General features: G+C 40.8%; 1 protein-coding gene across 7 annotated transcripts in view; it reads left to right on the forward strand.

The window, feature by feature from the left end:
- The window catches only part of LOC122824689 (microtubule-associated protein 4), a 96,784-nt gene that overhangs the window by 51,935 nt on the left and 25,034 nt on the right, over positions 1-19,815 (forward strand). For 5 of the 7 annotated variants that reach the window (XM_044105568.1, XM_044105564.1, XM_044105567.1 and 2 more), the window contains one exon: positions 3,208-4,659. In XM_044105568.1, the coding sequence (XP_043961503.1) occupies positions 3,208-4,659 (1,452 nt within the window). Of the gene's footprint in view, positions 1-3,207; positions 4,660-15,857; positions 17,518-19,815 lie in introns of those variants that run through there. The other 2 variants (XM_044105569.1, XM_044105570.1) reach the window with 2 other exon arrangements.

Here is a 19,815-nt window from a genome sequence, read left to right on the forward strand (position 1 = left end):
CTGGGGGTGTCCGCAGATCACGCTTCCCTGTCCTCTCTCCATCCACTCACTCACACATCCACTCCGGCCTGGAAATGTTTGGATGAAAACTTTTCGTCCAATCTTCACTGAGAAAGGAACATTATTTCTTCAGGAAAAAAAAAAAAACAGTCGAATGAGTTGATGCTAAATCTCCTGATGCTCAAGAGAGAGAATAAGAACTTAACCACAGATTTCACGTGGAATTCGAACTATTCACAGATTTGTTTGTAAAAGATATATAAAATATCTGACAGAAAATGCAGCTTGAGAAGCTAAAATATCTTAACATAATGCTACTTGTCATGCTATTTGATTGCTTTTGTAAAGCAACAAAATCCAGGCGCATCGTTCATTTAGCTGATTGGCTCTACCTCAGGAATTTAAATAAGGAAGACTGCAGATGTTGTCTTATGGAGTAGTGTTAAGACAGTTTTCACCAAAGTATATTGAGGTATATTTGATGTATTAACTGTTAAAATAGGCAGATATAAAAATTTTTAGAGAGATCTCAAGTATTCAGAGATTTTAGCTATAAACGAGCGGCTGTGGTCCCTAATCCCGTCAACACCAGGGGATCTGCTGTTCTTTTTTTTTTTTTTTTTACAAAAAAACAATCTTTCCAAAACACTTTTAGAAAGCAGGTACCAAACTCATTTACCGTTTTGTTTGTTAATACCACAGAAACCTTCAATAATGTGGTTGTAGTTGTACAGTCATCCAGCTTCGGGTCGGAAACTGAAGTGCTGAGTCAGTGTTTAATTCACATACCTCAAATATTTTGCGTACTCAAACCTCAATGTATAAAGGACTTTTATGGGACAGAGTCTATCCGAGTTTTCCGGAACTCACCATCATTTTCTCTGTTTCTGACCAGGTGACAGAATATGTTTCACAATTCACAGTTGGGCACTATAATTGTGTTGGTTTATCACATTAAAGTCCCAATCAAAATACACAAAGGTTATAATGTAACTGAAAGTTCTTATTCATATTTCGAATGCTGCTTTAAACAGAGTTAAGAGTAGAGAGGGGGAATTTATACTCTAAGGCACAAACTGGAAGACTCCCAGCTGTAGATGTGAGTAACATCAAGTGAAACAAACTTCCTGCTTTGACTGCTGCTGACTTCTCTCTGACTAGCATGGCTCAACACACATCAGGAGGCCTACCTCACCTAACCTAGTCTATACTTCTGACCCCAGTCAGTCAGTTGGGTTTAGCGGTGCACATGCAGTAAGTTATTGTTCAGAAAATGCTGACTGGAGGCCACACATCCCAACCCGAGTCTGGTCCATTTGACTGATGTGCTTCTTCTGCTTCCTCCAACTTTAGCACGCACACTATAGAGAGCACAGTTCTGTCATTGCCTTGTTAACATGAAATATGGCCCTCCAGAGAGCCACTGTGCGGTATGGACCCTGACAGCTGCTCTACTTTAACTCTTCTTCCCCATCCATGTGTGGGTATAAAGAGAGATCCGAGAGAAACTGGGCCAAAGTAGGAAGAGCAAACCCGCTTCAGTGAGCAATTTCTTCTTCGGTTGTGTTGCTGCTCATTTACCGTTTCGTCTTGCTGCCTTCCTTACCTTGTAACTTTTAAGGAGATATTTTTTACTGTCATCCATCATAATTATGCCATTACCTTAAAAAACCTATGTAGTTTTAGCAGAGTCGCCTGGAATGACCTTGTTTCTGTGGGACGGTTAGCGCATTCCAATTCAGTTTATTTATATGTCCCCTATTTCCAACATTATTTACATCGTCATACCAAGGCACTTCACGGGAATATGGTCTATTTATTCCAGTATGCAGACAGATTTCAAGTCAAATACATACATTCCAAGAGGAAAGAACAATGCATCAAGTTTAGTTCATTTTTCAACTTTCTATATTTCTGAGCAGGGGTCAGAGCGGGACGGAAGCGGGAGGCCTAGGGAACCAGGGTGCGTGCATCTCGCATTTTTTCAGACGGGGTGCCGGCTTGCTGCGGTCTGCGGGCCGGTTCTAATAATAAATCAAGATCATCCCAGGGGCCGTAGAAAATCTTCTCGGGCCTTGACTCTGACATATGTGCCGTAGATGGTATCAAGTCACTGACTTCCAGCACTCCTTCATCCAGAATGATATATTGACAGTGGGGAGAAAAAAACTCCCTTTTCACAGGAAGAAACCACAATTAGCAGTGGTAAGAGCTCGGCCAATGAGTATCTCTAGGAGAGAGAGGTTACATTTTGAGAAACGGTCAAGAGTATTAACTGCAGAAGGAAGACAATAAGCTGCTGGCTGCAGTATTTCAGCCAATGCTTAGCAATATAAGATATAATGCAATATTGGAGAATAGTAGGAGAAAGTAGCACTGTGAGGCCTCTGACCATAGCCACTTTAGCTATGAGATTAAACAAAAAGGAACATTTTCATACTAGATCTAAAAGTACATATGAACTGGTAAGGATGTAAGTATTAGTGTGATCGACGTAATAAAATAAATCTGAAAATGTGTTTTCCAAGTCAGACATTAGTGAGGCTTTCTGTTGATTTGTTAATACAAATTGTAACATCAGGATCCAAATGGGGGAAATATCCCTAAAGACAATCTTTAAACTGGACTTACAGCTAATTATTATTTGTAGTTTGGGCAAGTACTTTTCACAGACTTTTGACAATCCTCACTAATTTTGCAGCATTCATTTTTACATTCAACCTCAAATACAGAATTTCAACCCTCGCAACTGTGAGTATTAATTGAATTGGTCTATTTGAACATTAAGAAAATGAAGTGTTTCCATTTTCAGCATGATGTAACACAAAAGCATGTACAGTCTTATGAGCTGTGATAATAATAATGAATCTTTCTTTCTTTGATCCCAATCTATTACAAACTGGTGTAAATTCTCAATCATCAGGAGACGACAATTCAAAGAAACCCAGTCTGAGCATTTTTTGCTTCTTGGTTCAATGTTTCATCTCCCTAAACATCTTTTTTCAATAGAAGTGGCTACTATGTTTATTCTTAGAAAGTTTGCTTCCTTAAATATTCGTTCCTGTCATTGCTTACCATTGTCCTTTTCTGTCTTTCTATATGTTCTGAATTGTCTGCTTATGTTTTTTGAGGTAGACCTAGGGAACCAGTGCTGTTGTCAAAATCCATATCCCCAACCTTAAATTTTTCCGCTTCACCCACAACAAGGTTCCTTAGACGACTCTTGGCAAGACCAGATTGGCTCCCCATCAACAGACGTACCTTTTGTTCCAAGCGTTTCTGTGACGTTTTCCGACCAAGCCGATCAGCTTGCAGCCAGCCCAGAAGATACGCCCGAAAACTGGCCAGGCCGTGAGAGCACCGCCTACGCTGGGGGTGATGAAAGGGACACAGACGGATCTGACAGAAAACAGAAGAAGAAGAAGAAAAGGCGACAAAAAGATGAGGGATCCTACGAACACATTGAGAGCAGGGGTCAGGCGGAGACACAGGAAGCAGGAGAAAACACTCCTCCGACTGAGGAGTTTTATCACAGGATTGGCCCAAGAAGAGACAGAGCAGAATGCGGCTGGGAAGAGCAACTTGGGAAGAGCGGAGGCCGTGGCAAGAAGAGTAAAAACAGGAAGAAGCTTCCAGATGAATGGGCAGTGACAGCAGAGCCATTTGTTCCCTCTTCAGTGACTGCCTCAGAAATGAAAGTGGAAGCATTGGTGGATCTTGGAAGTTCAATGAATGAAACAATGGAGAGCTCTTTTGCAGACATGGACACTAGCCAACACACCTGGAAGAAAGAGTTTTACCCGGAGGAAGACCCTTCCCCTTTGCCTCAGGGTTTGTTCTCTCCAACGGCTGCAACCATCAGTCCTCTAGCCCTAAACAGTGAGCTGAATGCTACAGCAACTCCATTCACCATGCCGTCTTCCACCAACAAAACAATCCCCGACTCCTTCCCTGAGGCGGTGGATGTCCTGATGGACACCGAAAATGCCGGTTTGGGTCAAAGCAATCAAACCATTTATCCTCTTGTCTCTTCAGAGAATGCAGGAGTTGTAGCTGACTTAGTAGACAGTGGGATGTTTGACATCTCAAATTCCTTTCAAGAGTCTTCCATGCAAGCTGTTTCAGATGGAGACACCTCAGCTTTCAGCTCTGCTTCACAGACAAGCCAAGCCGTTTCACCTAAAGGTGACGTGTTGGCTTCAGCCCCACCCCTATCACCCTCTGACGCTTCATGGATGCTAAACAACTCCCAACTGAGCAGCAACAGTGATTTATTTGTCTTCAGTGACACGAGCACTGCAGGCCATTCTTTACCCCTGGGCCTGTCCTTCAACACACCAAGTCCAGCACCTCTCCGCTCACCCAAAACCACTGCACAAGAATTCCAGTCCAAGCACAAAGATGGGAATTCTGTCCAGAAGCAATCCAGAAAGTCATCTCCTTCCTCTTCGACCTCATCTGTCAGGAGTCCCACCTCCCCAGAGGCAAAGCTCTCCCCACTGGCATCCCCTGTCGCTTCACCCTCATCTCCTCCTTCAGTGGGTCCTGCTGGAGTACCAGGATCTGGCCTCAATCCTGCTGCAAAGCCTTTCTTTCCCAGCTTTGCTGATCCAGTGGAAGACACAGCTGTGGTTCCTCCAGTTGTCCCCATCGTGGAAGGTTGGTTGTAGTCAGCCCTAGTAGAGGTACCGAAGTCAACTTATAGATAGAAGCAAATGGTTGCCATTGCATGGCGCTTCCAACCAGCTTGAATAGTTCCGGTATTGGGCTGGATTGATTGCTTGTGTGTCTTTTACTAATCAAGGGATTATGGTAGGAATTGCAGCCGCTTGTGCCATTCCTTGTATGATCACCTCTAAAAACCTTCACTAGCATGTCTGGTTTGGACTGTTTTTGGGGTGACTAACTCAACTGTTGACCAATTGACACTCTGAATTGCCTTGATGCTAACCTATCTTTCCAAAGATGCACTGCCGCGATTCTCCCATTATTAACTCTTTTCCTGTTGATGGGTGTGCAACCTCTAACCGATCACAAAATCTCTCTCTTTAGACACATCGGTAGATATCGGCACCAACTCTGAATCTCTGTTTTGTTTTGTTTTCTTCTCCAGTCGAGATGTGTATTAACACAATAATTATGTTCCCCCTTACTTTCCATCCAGGAGTTAAATGTTGTCTGTCTTCTCTGTTCAATTAATTCTGGTATTCCTGCTTGCTGTTCCCATTTGTTCCTTTCCATCTTTACCTGAACCGTACACAGAAAAAAACCTTTTTTGTTAGAAAATACAATTAAAAATTCTAATTGCCTTTTTTTTTTTTTTTTTTTGCTTTTTTTTTCCCATGTCACAACTCTTGACCTGGCCGTCTCTCTACTATAGGTAAGTCCTATTTGAGTTCTTCTGTTGGCTTCGTTTGCCTTTATTCTGTATTTTTTGTCCTTAATCAACACTATACTTGTTAAATCACAGATTTTGTTCATGTATTGTTGGAATATTTACATAATGTGCACGGACGTCAATCTTAAGGGTCAATATAAAGCCAAGTCTTCCCTGGACTCTCACCTTTTCATGGTCCCATTGCTGATTTAAGGGGTGCACCAATTGCAGCTTTTCATTCACAGATCTTTATCATTTTAGTAAAATTAGGGAATTTGGGGCCAACTTAGATGCTCTTAGGCAAATTACCTATTCATGGGTATTTTTTTTGGAATGTATTAGAAATATTGGAAAGAAGATGTGGCTTTGGAAGCTGAAATACTTTCAATATGTGGAACACTACTTGACATGCTGCCATTTGTGAAGCCACCAATCCATGAATACCATTCATTTTCCTTATCTCCTATTGGTTGTGCCCCAAGAACAAAGATAAAGTTGTCTGTAATTGTTAGCTTCTTCGTAGTTCTAACACAGGTTCCACTTTGTATATTAGCCCATTTTAAGGTGCATTTGGTGTTTGAATGATTAAAATAGGCGGTTCTGATACTTTTTAGAGAGGGTTTCAGGTATTTGCAGATTTTAGGTATTTGGGCGCAGCATAGAACTTTAACCCCCACAAAATCTGCCGGTCCACTGCATCATTTTCTTCACTAAAATGGACAATGTTATGGGGTATGAATATAATGCCTGAGCATTGCTTAGAGGTTCTTTATTTTTGAGATATATCAAAGAACATTTTCTACGCAGTCCTACATGATCTCATGACATATCAGCTGAGGTTCATCATAGCCTCTTTACATTTCTGAATGTCCTGGTTTGTGTGCATGTACGTGTGTATCGGTGTGACTGTGTGTTTTTGTCCTTTCTGACAGCAGAAGTGTTTTGCATGTGTGTCCTGCTGTGATTTATAGAAGTGCAGAGTTCTGGGGGGACTCATTTCCTCGTCCTTCCTTTCAACACTTCCTGTCTTTGCCTCCCTTTGGTGGCTGTAATAAGAACCGAACCAGGCTTGCCATCAGATCAGTGGCATCCTGAACCTGGCTATTAAGTTGCCTCGATCAATACCTCCTAATCTTTCCAGTTTTTGTCCTGTGATTACTATGAAACGGTCCTGAATCTATATTTATTGCTATAAAAACCTTGATTACCTATTTGCTGTATTTTTTTCTCTAGAGGTGCCTTAGTCACATGTTTTACATTTGATGAATATAGTCTGCCTGACAAATATTTGTGTGATTAAGAAAAGGGAAAGTGTACAGCACTGCAGCTGGCTGGGTTTTCTCTTTAATGAGAACTTGTGTCAGTGTCTAAGTGTGCGTCTGTTTCACTAAAAGTGGTAGTTAAGCCCTGCAGAAAGGATAGGGTGTGTTGGGCAAGATAAGGAACAAGAATAAAGACTGTGCAGGGTTAGAGAGGAAGGGATTCAGATAAATCTGAGGTAAAAGGAGCGCTGAATAAGAGCAAGGGAAGAAAGGAAAGAGAGGATAAAGCTTAGCATTTTATTTAAAGTTAGCAAAGCACAAAAATCAAAATGTTTCAATTTAATTTTTTGGTCTGCTTGCCACACTGTTAAAGGGCAAACAAGAGAAGACTGATGTTAACATGTAGCACTTATTGTGCAGGTCTTAAAATTGGCCAACACAATTTTATCATATGTAGAATGATATATTCTGTCAAGAGATCAGACGGTATTAAATTATTTCAGTTTGTTAACATTCAGCTATATTCCTTTCATATGCTGAAAAAAAAGTATATAGAAGTTAGGTAGCAGGTGCTAGCACATAGTATTGTATACTCTGCTTATTCTCTGTATAATTACTGTAATAATAGCTTGGAGATTTTTCATACATATTAGTGAAAAGAATAGAAAAGATATAAACACACTTAACAACAAATTTCCATCAAGAAATTCTAAAAAGTTTTCACAACAGAAGCCAGAGATGGATCACTAAACCTTTTGAAGAAACAGTCAACCAAATGTAAGCTAATACCACTATAGCCATCTCAGCTTACCATTATTTTGTTAATTGTGAAGTTTACATATTTTTCACAAACTGTGATTGACACTGATTGGAAACTTCCAATGCAGATGCTAACTTCAGTGTCCTTAGAGGCTAACAGTTAGCTTGTCACAGTATTCTAGCATAATTTATAAATTGTTTGTACTTAATGATACTGCAGCTAAATGGTGCTTGGTCAACATAGACTGTGGTCTTCAATTATTTATTGAGATTTTGTGTCATTAATTTGAATTACAAATGTGCATTTGCTATTACTGGAGATTCTCTTCCAAAGCAATGTTTTTTGTTTTTTTTTGTTGTTTTTTTTTTTTATTAAACGAAGCTAAAATATGTATTAGCTCTTAAAAAAAACTGCAAGTGTTTGATTTTGTAGTCGTTGTTTTTCTGCACAGAGACACAGATACCTACGAAGGAAACGCACACAGTACACAACTGAGTCACCCAAGCTATTTGAGGACGAGGCAGACAGGCGTAAATACACTGTATCAGCGGTCCATTTTTACCACATAGTGTTCTTTTCTGAACCTTCACAACAGGCTACTCGATGTTAGCCTGGAAGGGGCACATGTACAGTATGGCACCACCCAGAGCTGTGGTGAACTAATGTCTTTTGACGGCTTTGGGGGAAATGTCAGGGGTTTTTTCACTCGTTGGGGCCATTTTAGGAGCCAAGAGCTAACTCCAAGAGCAGAGCATGAGTCATTCAGGGATTGTTTTTCTAAAGATTCCTAAACAACATGTTACAGAGATTCGTCCTGAGATGGCTTCGGGCCAGCAGTACTTTAGATTTGATTAATTTTAAAGCTGACATTTAAAAGAGGAAGTTTTATGAGTTCAGTGAGCAGAAATCTTTTCGAACTTTGACATGTATATATATATATATATATAAAGATATATACACATACGGTTTAAATAAAAAGTAAAGATCAACAGTACCGTAAATACAATAAAATGATAAAGTGAAGTAATAATGTTGATGTTTGTCGGATTTCTGCCAGATTCAACACAGTTTTACATTAGACATTACATTAGATTAGTGTTTCAGTCTGCCACAAGAAACATGTTGTGCCTCATGTCACTCTAACAGTTCGTTAGCTAACTGTTTCACATTACATTTAGCTAATTGGCTATATGTAACCTCATGTGAAACATTTTTGCTATCTAAACGTTAGCTGCGTCGGTTCGAAAATAACATGTTTTTCTGATAATGTTTCGAACTTTAAATTTGAGGAAGAATGAAAATGGGAGAACGCTGAAAGGAATATGTCAAAAGAAATGAGATAAGAGAAGAAAACGACAGTAAACAGACAACAGGCAGAGGACTGTCCAGGATCTGAGACAAGACAAATGGCTGACAGGCAAACAGATGGCTGAAAAGTTTAGGCAGAACCACCTTCTGATTTGATAATATTAGACAGCTTTCATAGCATAAAGGTCTGGCAGTCATGGACACATTGGTACATACCACTGCTACAATAAAATGATAGGGAGGAAATGGCAAAAGCGTATTTCAGAACATTTCACATGTATTCTCAACTGAGGTGCTGGCTGAAAGATACAGATTGTTTTTGGAATAATTTTACCTAGTGTCATTGACTGATTCAGTTTATAAATACTGTATTTATCCTGAAGGGAAGTTAGTTGTTGTTGGTCATTTCATTCAAAGTGTCATCATGGATGGGTGATGCTGTGGACTGGAAGAATCTCCAGTAGCAGTCAGTCTTTCAACACATTTGCAGAGGCCTCTTATTGAAGACTGTATGATGGTCTCATGACTGTAGTTACACGCAGACAGCACAATATTCAGGGAGCAGAGATTATATCGGATGACAGCATCAGCTGCCAGCATGAGCTGTCTAATTCTGGAATCAAGATAAGATTCTTAATCAAGGTGTAGATTAAGATACTGTTTCTACATTAAATATGAATTTCTTTATTGGTCTGGAAGCTCAAACAAAAACTAAGATACATCCACAGTACAGGAAACAAGTGTGTAAGGTTAACAGTTGGCTTTGTTTGACCCAAAAACGTCACGTTTGCCTCACCCAAAACACAATATTCTTGACATTATTTATTTTATTTTTTAAACAAGGCAATTGCAGTGTTTTGTTAGGAGCAAGCAACCATTTTGCTAGCAATAATTGTTGGCTTTTCCAGCCTTCTGTTGAGCTTATGATTAGAGAAGACAGTTTGTTTGAGAACATTCTTATTTGTTTGGCTCGTCTGTGGCAGCATGAGGTCAAACAGCTACTATCTTTGCTACTTTAGAGGGCATGAAGCCCTAATGATGATCCGACAAGGCAGATGAGCAGGTGGCATTGTGAACAACTTGCCCTGAAAGCTTCAGCAGGACAGTTAAATATGCATACTGTTGGTGAATGTCCCAAGGTTCTATAGAAACCATTTTCAGTATCACAGTTTGTCCCCTTGGTGCTTTTTACTTAGCTTCCTCACTGTGAAGCATTTACATGAACGAGTTTGAAAGATCACGATATAAGGGGATGAAAAGGATGTAAAATGTCACTAAAGGTCAACAAGTTGTTGTTTTTAAGTTTTCCTGCCTAGGCTTTCTTTACAGACGGTGATGGGCTGAGACATGATGTGGCTTTGGGGAAAAAGAGAACAAGGAGCAAGGGGTTGCCATAGAGACTAAGGATCAGCTAACCTATCTGTAGGAGCAGCAACAGATATTGGAGACAGCAAAATAGGCGGTATGGTGACATGTAGGAGACAAACCACTGCATCTACCATCTGCAGTATTTGTAGACCATAGCTCTTGCGTTCTGATTTTGAATTCCAAGTGAATGTAGTACATATGGGGTTTGTTTTTTAACTGGCCCATCGTTTTAATAGAAGCCCATTAGGATTAATTAGGACCACAATCTGAGGTAACAAAACACAGTAGCTGCATTTTCATGAATGAGATTTGCTCAATGTGCTCAAAACTTTGTCAGTACTCTGCTAATGTTGAAAAAACACAATGTTGCACTGCAGTGTTTACATTAAAGAAGAAACACAGTTAAATCACATGTGGATGAGTTCAGATAAGTTGTTAAAAAACAGTTGGTGTTTGTTAGAGGAGGACAAAAACGCCAGTGGGACGAAGTCAAAAACAGCAAAGAATCCACTTTTAGCACCGTAATTATGTACATCAACAAGCATTGGTGTGTTTCTGTAGGAGTGTCATGTAAACAGTTATTTTAAAGTGGCAGAAAGCTTGTCAGTAGACAAAGGGAGTAAAAACAACCGGGAACCCATAACCACGAATGAATGACAGTAAAAACTCGGTTAGATGCTTGCAAGTGTTCTAGCTTCATTACCGTGGCGACAGGTGTGACCTTATATCCCAAAGACCCAGAGGAACTTCAGCAATAACTACAACCCATGGAGGTTCTACCAGAAGAATAAAAATCCTATTCAGATTAATTATCCGTTTTAACGTTTACACAAACACACCCATGGCGCCTGACGCAACAGGCAGGGGGAACATGGGCCTGAAAACGTCTACAGTCTTCATACTCTTACATGTTGACACAACTGGCTTTAGTTGCCATTATCCATCCCCCAGCCCACCTCAGCTTGACTCCCCCCTTACCAAGAGCCTGTTGCCATAGCAACAGGAGGCAGTTGCTTCGGCGACTAACGGGAACAGGGGCTACCTAGGGAAACAATAGATGTTTAGTGAGAGTGGGGGATGTTGTGACGGGCAGCAAACGGGATGGAGCCAAGCTATAAATAGATCCAGCTGAAGACTGCCTGTCTTATCCTCCTCTTCATCTCCTGCTACACCTGTGATCAGCTCTCTTTTCTGTATTTCTGCACACTAAGTGATTTTTTTTTTTTTCTTTTTTCTGTTTTCTTTCAAAGGACAGCTCCTGGATAACTGAAGCTAATTGCTACTAATATAAAACTGGCTGTTGAGTGTGTCTCTGAGTCAGACTGGGTGAAGCCATCACTCTTTATTTGGATGTATGTGGGACGTCATGGGTGCCAGTTTGTCCAAACTACCTGTGTGTCCGCAGCCACCCCGCCTGCCTCGTAAGAGTTTCAGTAAAAAGTGTCAGACGGCCAGGCAGTTGGTTGGAGCTGATGAATGAGTATGTCTGTCGCTGTTCGCCTTCCCAGTGTGGTGACACTCTGCCTTTATGTGTAGGTGTCAGTTGGAAGCTGCTTGAAGCTGATTAATGGCTGGCTGGACTAGAGATATTAACCATTTAGTCCCATAAGAACCGGTTGGCATACACACTGGGAATTTGCCCAAATCCGGTCAAATTCAATATCCAGTGGCCACAATTTATTTAGCTATACAATCAATTTGTAAATTCTTTTGTAAATGTGTGAGCTGCAGGTTTTCTTCCAGACAATTTGCACTAAGAAAGTCAACCAGTGGCCTTTTTGAGTTGAAAAATGATTAAAGTTAACAGAAAATGTTTAAACATGACAAGGTAATTATGTTATTGGAAGACATTATTACCACTAACTAAACTACAGACTCTTAGAAAAGGGAAACATATAAAATACAATTAAAATAATTATACATTTTTTGAATTTCAGTTGTTTCATCCTAATTAAAGTGTTCAACAATTTTTTGATTCTTGGTCTGTGACTTGTCACTTTATTAGCTGAAATCTTTAGCTTAACACTGCCTATTTTAGACCAGTTAAAATAGGCAGTGTTAATGGAGTTCTGTTTATAGAGTACCTCCCTATATATACTGACTGTACTACATCACCATTGTGCTTCCAACCTTTTCACCCAAGAGATTCTTTAACCTGTCTTTGCAAATGTATAAAAATACCTATAATAAACAATCAAACAATGCTTAGTCTGGTGGGGGCGCAAGTAAAGCCTGGTGGCCTGCCAGGCTTATGATGCACTGAGGGAAACCCTGGAGCTGTGTCAGTGCTCCCTGATGCCTGATTGTTAGTGACACAACCCCTGTCGTGTATTTCCTCACGCTTCTTTGAAGTCAAACTCATGCTGGGTCACCAAAATACCAAATCTGCCTGTGTTGTGCTGAAAATGCCACCTCCCTGAAGCACAGTCCCACCGTCCGCTGGCTGCCGTTACATCATCAGTGGAGCACGGACTGCTCTGTCATATGTTTATCAATGAATATTAATACCAGTGAGAATCAACCCAGGTTTCAGAACCAATGATCTTTAGAGAAAAACATGTCACCAGTAGCTGTCTATGTTGCTTTAATAAACCCAGAACAGGCCCAATTTGCTGTCAAAGACTCAGTAAATATGGAGGAAGAATTTGGGTCAGATGGGTCAGTTATGGCCATTTGGCATAAAAACTGTGTAGTGAAGATGTTGCAGTCAGGAACGCAGCAGCCCCATTGTGAAAAACTGGTATCTGACTCATTTTGTGGAGATGCATTTTCTTAATCAGGGGCAGGGAGGCTCTTCTTTTGTCAGTCTCAAAAATGATTCTTCTCATATGCCTTCTATCCAATCTGGCTTAGACTGACTTATTTTGCAAAGTAAAATGAGAAATTATTTTACTTTACACCGATTGGAGTTCTCTGGTCAATCATAGATATTTAAAAGCCTGACCTGCCAATTCCTACTTTGGCTGATACCGATTTTTTATTATTATTTTTTTGACTGAAAAGTTACTAAACTGACCTGAAGTGGGGTTTTACAAAATATTTCCTCAAAAGAACTGAGTACAGATGTACAACCAGCATATTTTTTGTAAACATTTTAAAAGCCAGGCATAATTTTGTCCTTCCCTTTCACAGTTAAGAACAACATTGTGATGGCCTTTTGCAGGTAACTGAGTCAGTCACTACAATGGCACAGCATAGAGCTTTTCTCAAGCGGAATCTGGTCTAACCTCATTATAACATCTCAAATTTGTGACACAGCCTCTACTTTTATGGTAGTCCTTGACATTTTGGGCAAAAACCCAATATGCATTAGATATTGCTAACACCTGTTAGCCTTGCTTGTTGGTTCTTTGATGGCATCTTGTGTTGTGAGCCTACACAGAAATATTCACTCCCGTTTTTCCTGTCATCCATTGTTGCCACTTATCCCCCTCAATTTTTCGCCTCGTGACTCCATCTGTCTGCCCTTGTCTATCTGCCTCCCACTCCTTATCCTGCTGTGTCCCTATGTGCCCATCTGACTTTTCATAAATTGTTGTTTTGTGCTGACATTTAGCCCTCGGTGTAATCCAACAGCCGCAGGAGCCCCAGAACTGCTGGCTGGATTGAGTGGCAATGGATGTTAAACTCAGCCTAGCAGAAGCCTGTCACTCTCTGCCCTCAGATAACCCTTGTGTTTCCACCACACTGACCTTTACGCTGAAATGCATTCTGTTTCTCAAACTCTGTGTTTGGATTAATGGGACAGTTACTTAATATAAAGGCAGGAAACCATAAAGAGTGTTGTTTGTTTCGCTTGATGATAGATCACATTCTGCTTGTCAATATATCAGATATTTGACTGATCAATTTGTGGTTGGTTCAGGATAGAAATATCCTCCTCTTTTAGTCCCCATTTGGTGTTTCCGAAGTCTGTGTTTTGGGGTCCGTTTTGTTTTGTTGCATCTTCTCCTTTTTGTAAAGATTCTGTCTAATTTAAAAGACGTCTCATCACTGCTGTGCTGTGACTCAATATATTTTTGAATATCGAGCCCTCTTACCCTAAAACATAAGGATTCCCTGATAGCATTTTTCTGACCAATCACAGATCTTTACAAACATGCTGATTCTGTCATTTTCAATACCATTTGTTTTCTTTTTGTTGATGTTTTTCTTCCGTTAGAATAGAAAAAGCTAAAATACTTATCTTTGCACAAGAAACTTTGATATATGTCAGATAAAGGACACCCTTCTATTTGAAACTGGGGTTCTGCACTGGACCATCATGTCAATCCCTTGTTCATTTTTGCCTCTATCATCAGATTCATTGCTAAATTGGGCTCCATTGTTTCATGTCTTTAACTGGAAGTAATTATGAATGTTGTCGAGTCTGGGTTATGCAATACAATGTACACATAGCTTAGCAGAAAAATGTAAATATATTCAGGGTTTCCCTCAGTGTATTATAACCTATAGAAAGACTAGTTTTATTCAATCCACTGCTGTATTTTCTTTTGTGTTGTTTTATTTCAAAAATTTCCTGTCAACTTTTAACATTTTTAACAAAAGAAACAAAGAGGGGCAACTGGTGGACTGCCCCAGTGACCTACCACTGGGTTTGTCTTTGCATTGGTAGATATTAAATATACTACACAAAATTAACCAAAATAATCAAGCATGATCACTTAGATTTATTTGCTTCATTGTTGTTGGCTAAGGAGAGACTGTTTCACCCTAGAATCTGAATCAAAAACCTCCCAACAGAAGAATTCATTTAAACACATTCAGATTTAGAGTTGTAGATTTAAAAAAAAGGACATAAGAGTAAATGTTTGCAGGAGGGTAAAGTTAAAATCCTGTCAAACACTAAGTGCCATGACATGACATTTTTTTCTGATTCAGCCTGAAGAGTGCCTGTATGACTGTATTTGTGCATGCATAAGCATGTCTGTCTCTCAGAAATGTTCTCCAGGCTTCTTGTCAGAATGATTACTCAGTAACAGACAACACATACATGTATGAACTAAATGTATGTACTGTATTTTAGTACAGAAGGAAGGTTGTTCAGACTTAGCATAATAGTACGTATCTGTCTTTCCAGCCATACTCTTAAATTTTCTCAGTTACTATTCTCCTAAACTGTTCCTAATTTTCATCCAAAGCAAATAAATCCACAAAATTTAAACATTATAAGGCTAATAAAGTGAAGTCTACTGAGCTATTCAAATATAAAAAATAAATCCTCACATAGTAGACCCATGCAATAGGTTGTGTGCTAATCTTTGTTTAGCAGAGTTAAGAAAGAAACCTGAAATAACTTTGATTTGACATTTACTTTATCTTTGGGTCAGACTGAGAAAATTAAAGTATAGAAAAATTAAGAAACTATGAACCCCAGTGTGAATTGAGTATATAGCTAGACGGCTGTCTGCATAAGGCGGTTGAATTGGTTGTGAGAGCTGTGTTCATACAAGTTAGGTGCAAATTTGTGGAATGTATGATTCAGACATTTCTGAAGTTCGTATACAGTTTTCTCTACTGTACCACTTCTTGACCCACACTCAAGGTTCCCCAAGGGGAAGGCAAAGTTTTGTGTGTACGATTTACATTTTGCCAAGAGCCACAGCAATAGAAAGAAAGGACTGGTTGGGAGAGCAGGAAAACAGAGAGGGGGAAAGAAAGAGGAGGGGGCTCACTCACTCCACCACAGAAGGCGGAATCTAGGAACTGACTGTGACCAATTGAAATCCACAACTAGGTCACATGATGACTGCAATAAGCCATGAGGACCAGAGAGGGAGAAAGAGAGAGAGAAGCAGCCGACTGGTTCAGTTCATATCAGCGTGTGATTGAGTTCAGAACAGAGAGCCACACTGACACAGGAAGCGGACCACACCTGAGTGACCAAACGCAAAAGAACACTGGAGGACAACAAAGGATTTAGGCAGAAAAGTGGTGAAGATTTCTTTTTATCATCCAAGACTTGGAAAGAGACAGACTTGGGAACATAGGAAGAGGTCCAAATTGAACAGAAAGGAGAGACAGCATGTCTTCTCTCTCCGACCAGCAGCCGGGCTCTCCCTTCTCAGAGTACAGTGAGCTGTGCAAGGTACCACCCTCAATGCCGGTTCAGGGCTGGGATTGGCAGAAACCTTCAGGCATGGAAATGGGCACCCCACAGGGCATGGTGATGAGTAGTGGACCTATGTCAGCCGGACTCACAGATGAAGATAAACTGTGCTTCTTTGAACAGCCAGGCACGGGCAGCATGGATAGAGCACTGAAGATGCCTGGTAGAGGTGGCGGCATCTCAAGCAGCATCTCTATGGGTAACACCTCACTGGGCAGTGCAGGGGAAAGCCCAGACAGCCCTGTCTCCTCTTCCCCATCTCCTTCCCCAGCATCCCCAGGTCGATTACCTACTGCTATAGGCAGCACCAGGATCTCCCTGTCACCAGTTCCTGGATCTCCAACCATACATATGGAGCTGTCATCATCCACAAGTGCATCACCTCCAGACTCAGTTGAAATCTCTTTAACAGGGGCTACAGTATGCCAAGACCCTCTGCCTGAGACATTTTCTGAATCCAGCCCAAGGTTTGCCATGCCCCAGGTGGCCCCTAATTATCCGATCAGTGGAGAACTGAATGATAACCACCTGCAGAAGGGTGAAAAGAATGCGACAGGAGCAGCGTCTGACCTCGGAGACGAAAGGTTAATTGAGGGCTTGTCAGACAATAACAGTGAAGAAGAGGAGGTTGAGGAAGATGAGGAGTTGGAACCCTGTTATATGGGGCGAGCTCAGCAACAGAGGAAGGCAATGAGGCGAGCAATGTCTGAGTGTTCCCACTTGTCGGTACCCTCAAGTCTAGAGGTGCCTGATAAGTATACAGTCGGAGATGAGCCAGAATCTACCCAACTGCCATCATCTATGGGTGGCCCCCGCCGCTCACCGCACTCCATGAAGCGCTCACTGACTGTTGCAGAAGATCAACCACCAACACCACCGCCTACCCTTTCAGCAGCTGGTGCCACACATCTTGATTTGCGTCAAGCCGCACCCGAGCCCCAGCTCTGCCTGTCACCATTACTCCCCCTGAAGGACCAAAGTGTTGGCTCTCCTTTCTCGTCATTAGAGGTCACAGTAGAGGGCCTTAAAGAAGAGAAGGAACCGGGAGAAATTGTGCTTCCAGTGCCCCTGTGCCCCAAAGGGTTGAGTTGTGAAGACATCTATCCTACACTAATTGTTGACTCATTAACTGAAGAGAAGACTGCTTCTAAACCTGATGACCCCAAAGATGTAGAGTTTTATGGGATTGAAGTTGAACAGGAACTGAGCACAAATGCCAAACAAGATTTTGATGCTGCAAACGTAGGGACTGTGACAGGTCGCATTGATGACCTTGCAACTGGTGGCTGCATTGACCTGGATTTCAACTACAACTCAAACCCCTTCATAGATGGTAGGTGGAGTCTGCACTAGTGTTTTAGCTCTTCAGTTTGAGGGGGCTTTCTTGCATATTTATGAAATGACTTGTTATATAGATGAATTGGGACCTTTCCTATCCAAGGATTTAAGAGCCAAATCAATATTCCTTGTGCACGTAGTGTTGGTAATGTTATAAATGCATTTTTTATTGTCACAGAGAAATTTTATATCAGATCTGGGTGTCTGAACTCAGGATGATATGTAATTTTGAATGCATTTCAATTCAAAACAAAAAATGTCAAATAACTACTAAGGCAGAAAATACCATAAAGGCCAGTTGGGAGTCAAAATCAGCCACCTGCTATAAAGCCTGATAATTGAGGATATTCAGTTGTACTTTGCTTATATGTGATGCTTTAAGGCTCAGGTTTGCACAAACTGAGCAAACATAATCACTGGTCAGATTGTGAATAGTAAGGGGTTAGGGTTTTCTGTCTGTTTTCCTCCTTTGAAGAGCATAGGAGACTGCAGTGATCGATCGTGTAGTTGCTATACAACCAATCCCCTCCAGGTAACACTGGGACTCGGGGTCAGCCTAGCTCATTGTGATAGATGGAATGAATGTGAGTCTTCGTCAAAACCCATTTTCCACACTGATACGTTGCGCTAGATCTTTTTTTCTTGTTTTCTTGTTGCTCTGAATGCTCCTCAGTTTCCCAGTGAAGACAGGCAGATCAGGAAAGCTGAATGCAGTTGACTGTTGCATCAGATGATGACGGTTCAGTTTAAAAAGGAAGTTACTGTCATTGAAAATTGCCTCAACATTTTCTCTATAAAATTGTCTCGATCCCACACCATTTTCACTCATATCATGCCGGCTCTCTGTCTCACTGCCTCCTCCTTTTCTGTTAGCATGCTGAGGTTGTTTTCACAACCAGACACAAGGCTGAGTCTGGGAGAGATGGCCAGCCTGACCACTAGAGGATTAAAGGGGCATCATTCTTTATTTTCTACTACCGTAAAGTTTCAACAGAAGCGTGGCAGAGTCATCTAGCCCGAGGTTGTGTTGTGCTGCACTGATCTGCTTGCATTCTTTGGAAGGTCATTGGTAGATATCTGTAGCTGCTGATGTGTGTCAGTCTTACAAGCTCAAGCATTTTCAGTCTGGTTTTCTTAAGCTGTTATCCAACAAAAGCAGCGTATGGATCTGTAGTGCTGGCTTTGTCTTTGCCCTGTGTCTCCAGAATGGATAATGGGAAGAAAAACAAAGAAATGGAGGGGTGGGGTTTCCAGACACTGTTAAAACGCATTAGCAGTACATGTGAGTGCAGATGTACCGATGATGATAATGAAATGAAGTGTAGCATAAGGCATCAATAAATTTGGTGGACAATTTTAACAGATGGAATGAATTAGAAAAATAAAGTTTTAAGATGAAGAAATGTGAAATACTTTCACAGGAATAAAAATATCTTACCTGGCAAAAAAGCTGGTATGTTTATAGCAGCCACTAGAGGTCAAAGGTGGTTCTGTCTAGTGTAGAGTTTTAGTATAAGAATGTCTGAAGGTCAGTCAAACTGTGACTGAAGGTCACCAGACTTACAGGTTGCCTTGAAGATAGGTTGCGCTGTGGATTTGCATGTAGGATAATTTTTTTTTCCACAGCGAGGTTGTTAGAACTAACGGGGATGTGAGGTCCATAATTAACTTCTTGATAACTTGGTCCCTTGAGGCAGACCGCACCAAGAGACGTTTGTCCCAATCTGTTTCAGAAGAGGCCCTGCAATCTGGATAATGATATTTTACTCTTTACAACACCCTGGTTTTATCTTCTACCATAAGGTTTGTCTGACAATTGTTGTCCAGGCAGTAACTGTCAGCGAAACTATGACATTACAAAGTGTAGCTTGTGCAGTAACATCTTAGAAAATTGTTTCTTTTGTCCAGAAGATCATATTTTCATCCACTTGTAACACGTCAGACCGTGAAGATCACCTGCCATCTCAATGCAATGACAGAAAAACCTACCTAAGAACTTCTTGATTTCTGCCAACCTCCATCAGCCTCCATATTGAAATTGTCTCCTCTAATACCATAACTGAGTAGGACTTAGGGTTTTCTGGACAGAATGGTGCTAATTGCTGGAATTGGTCTGAAAATGTTTCGAAGGACCAGTCTTGACCATTTTATTTGGAGACACACTAGCCATACCCCTGGCACCGTGTAACTTTAGTGACAACCTATATCTACACAAATTAAATGTCCAGAACATGCAAAGAAAGTCTTTACATACTCATAGTTAACAACAATAAGAGAATATGTTAAAGAAACA

Source organism: Gambusia affinis, linkage group LG21 (assembly GCF_019740435.1).
Source record: "Gambusia affinis linkage group LG21, SWU_Gaff_1.0, whole genome shotgun sequence".
Classification (NCBI taxonomy): Eukaryota; Metazoa; Chordata; class Actinopteri; order Cyprinodontiformes; family Poeciliidae; genus Gambusia; species Gambusia affinis.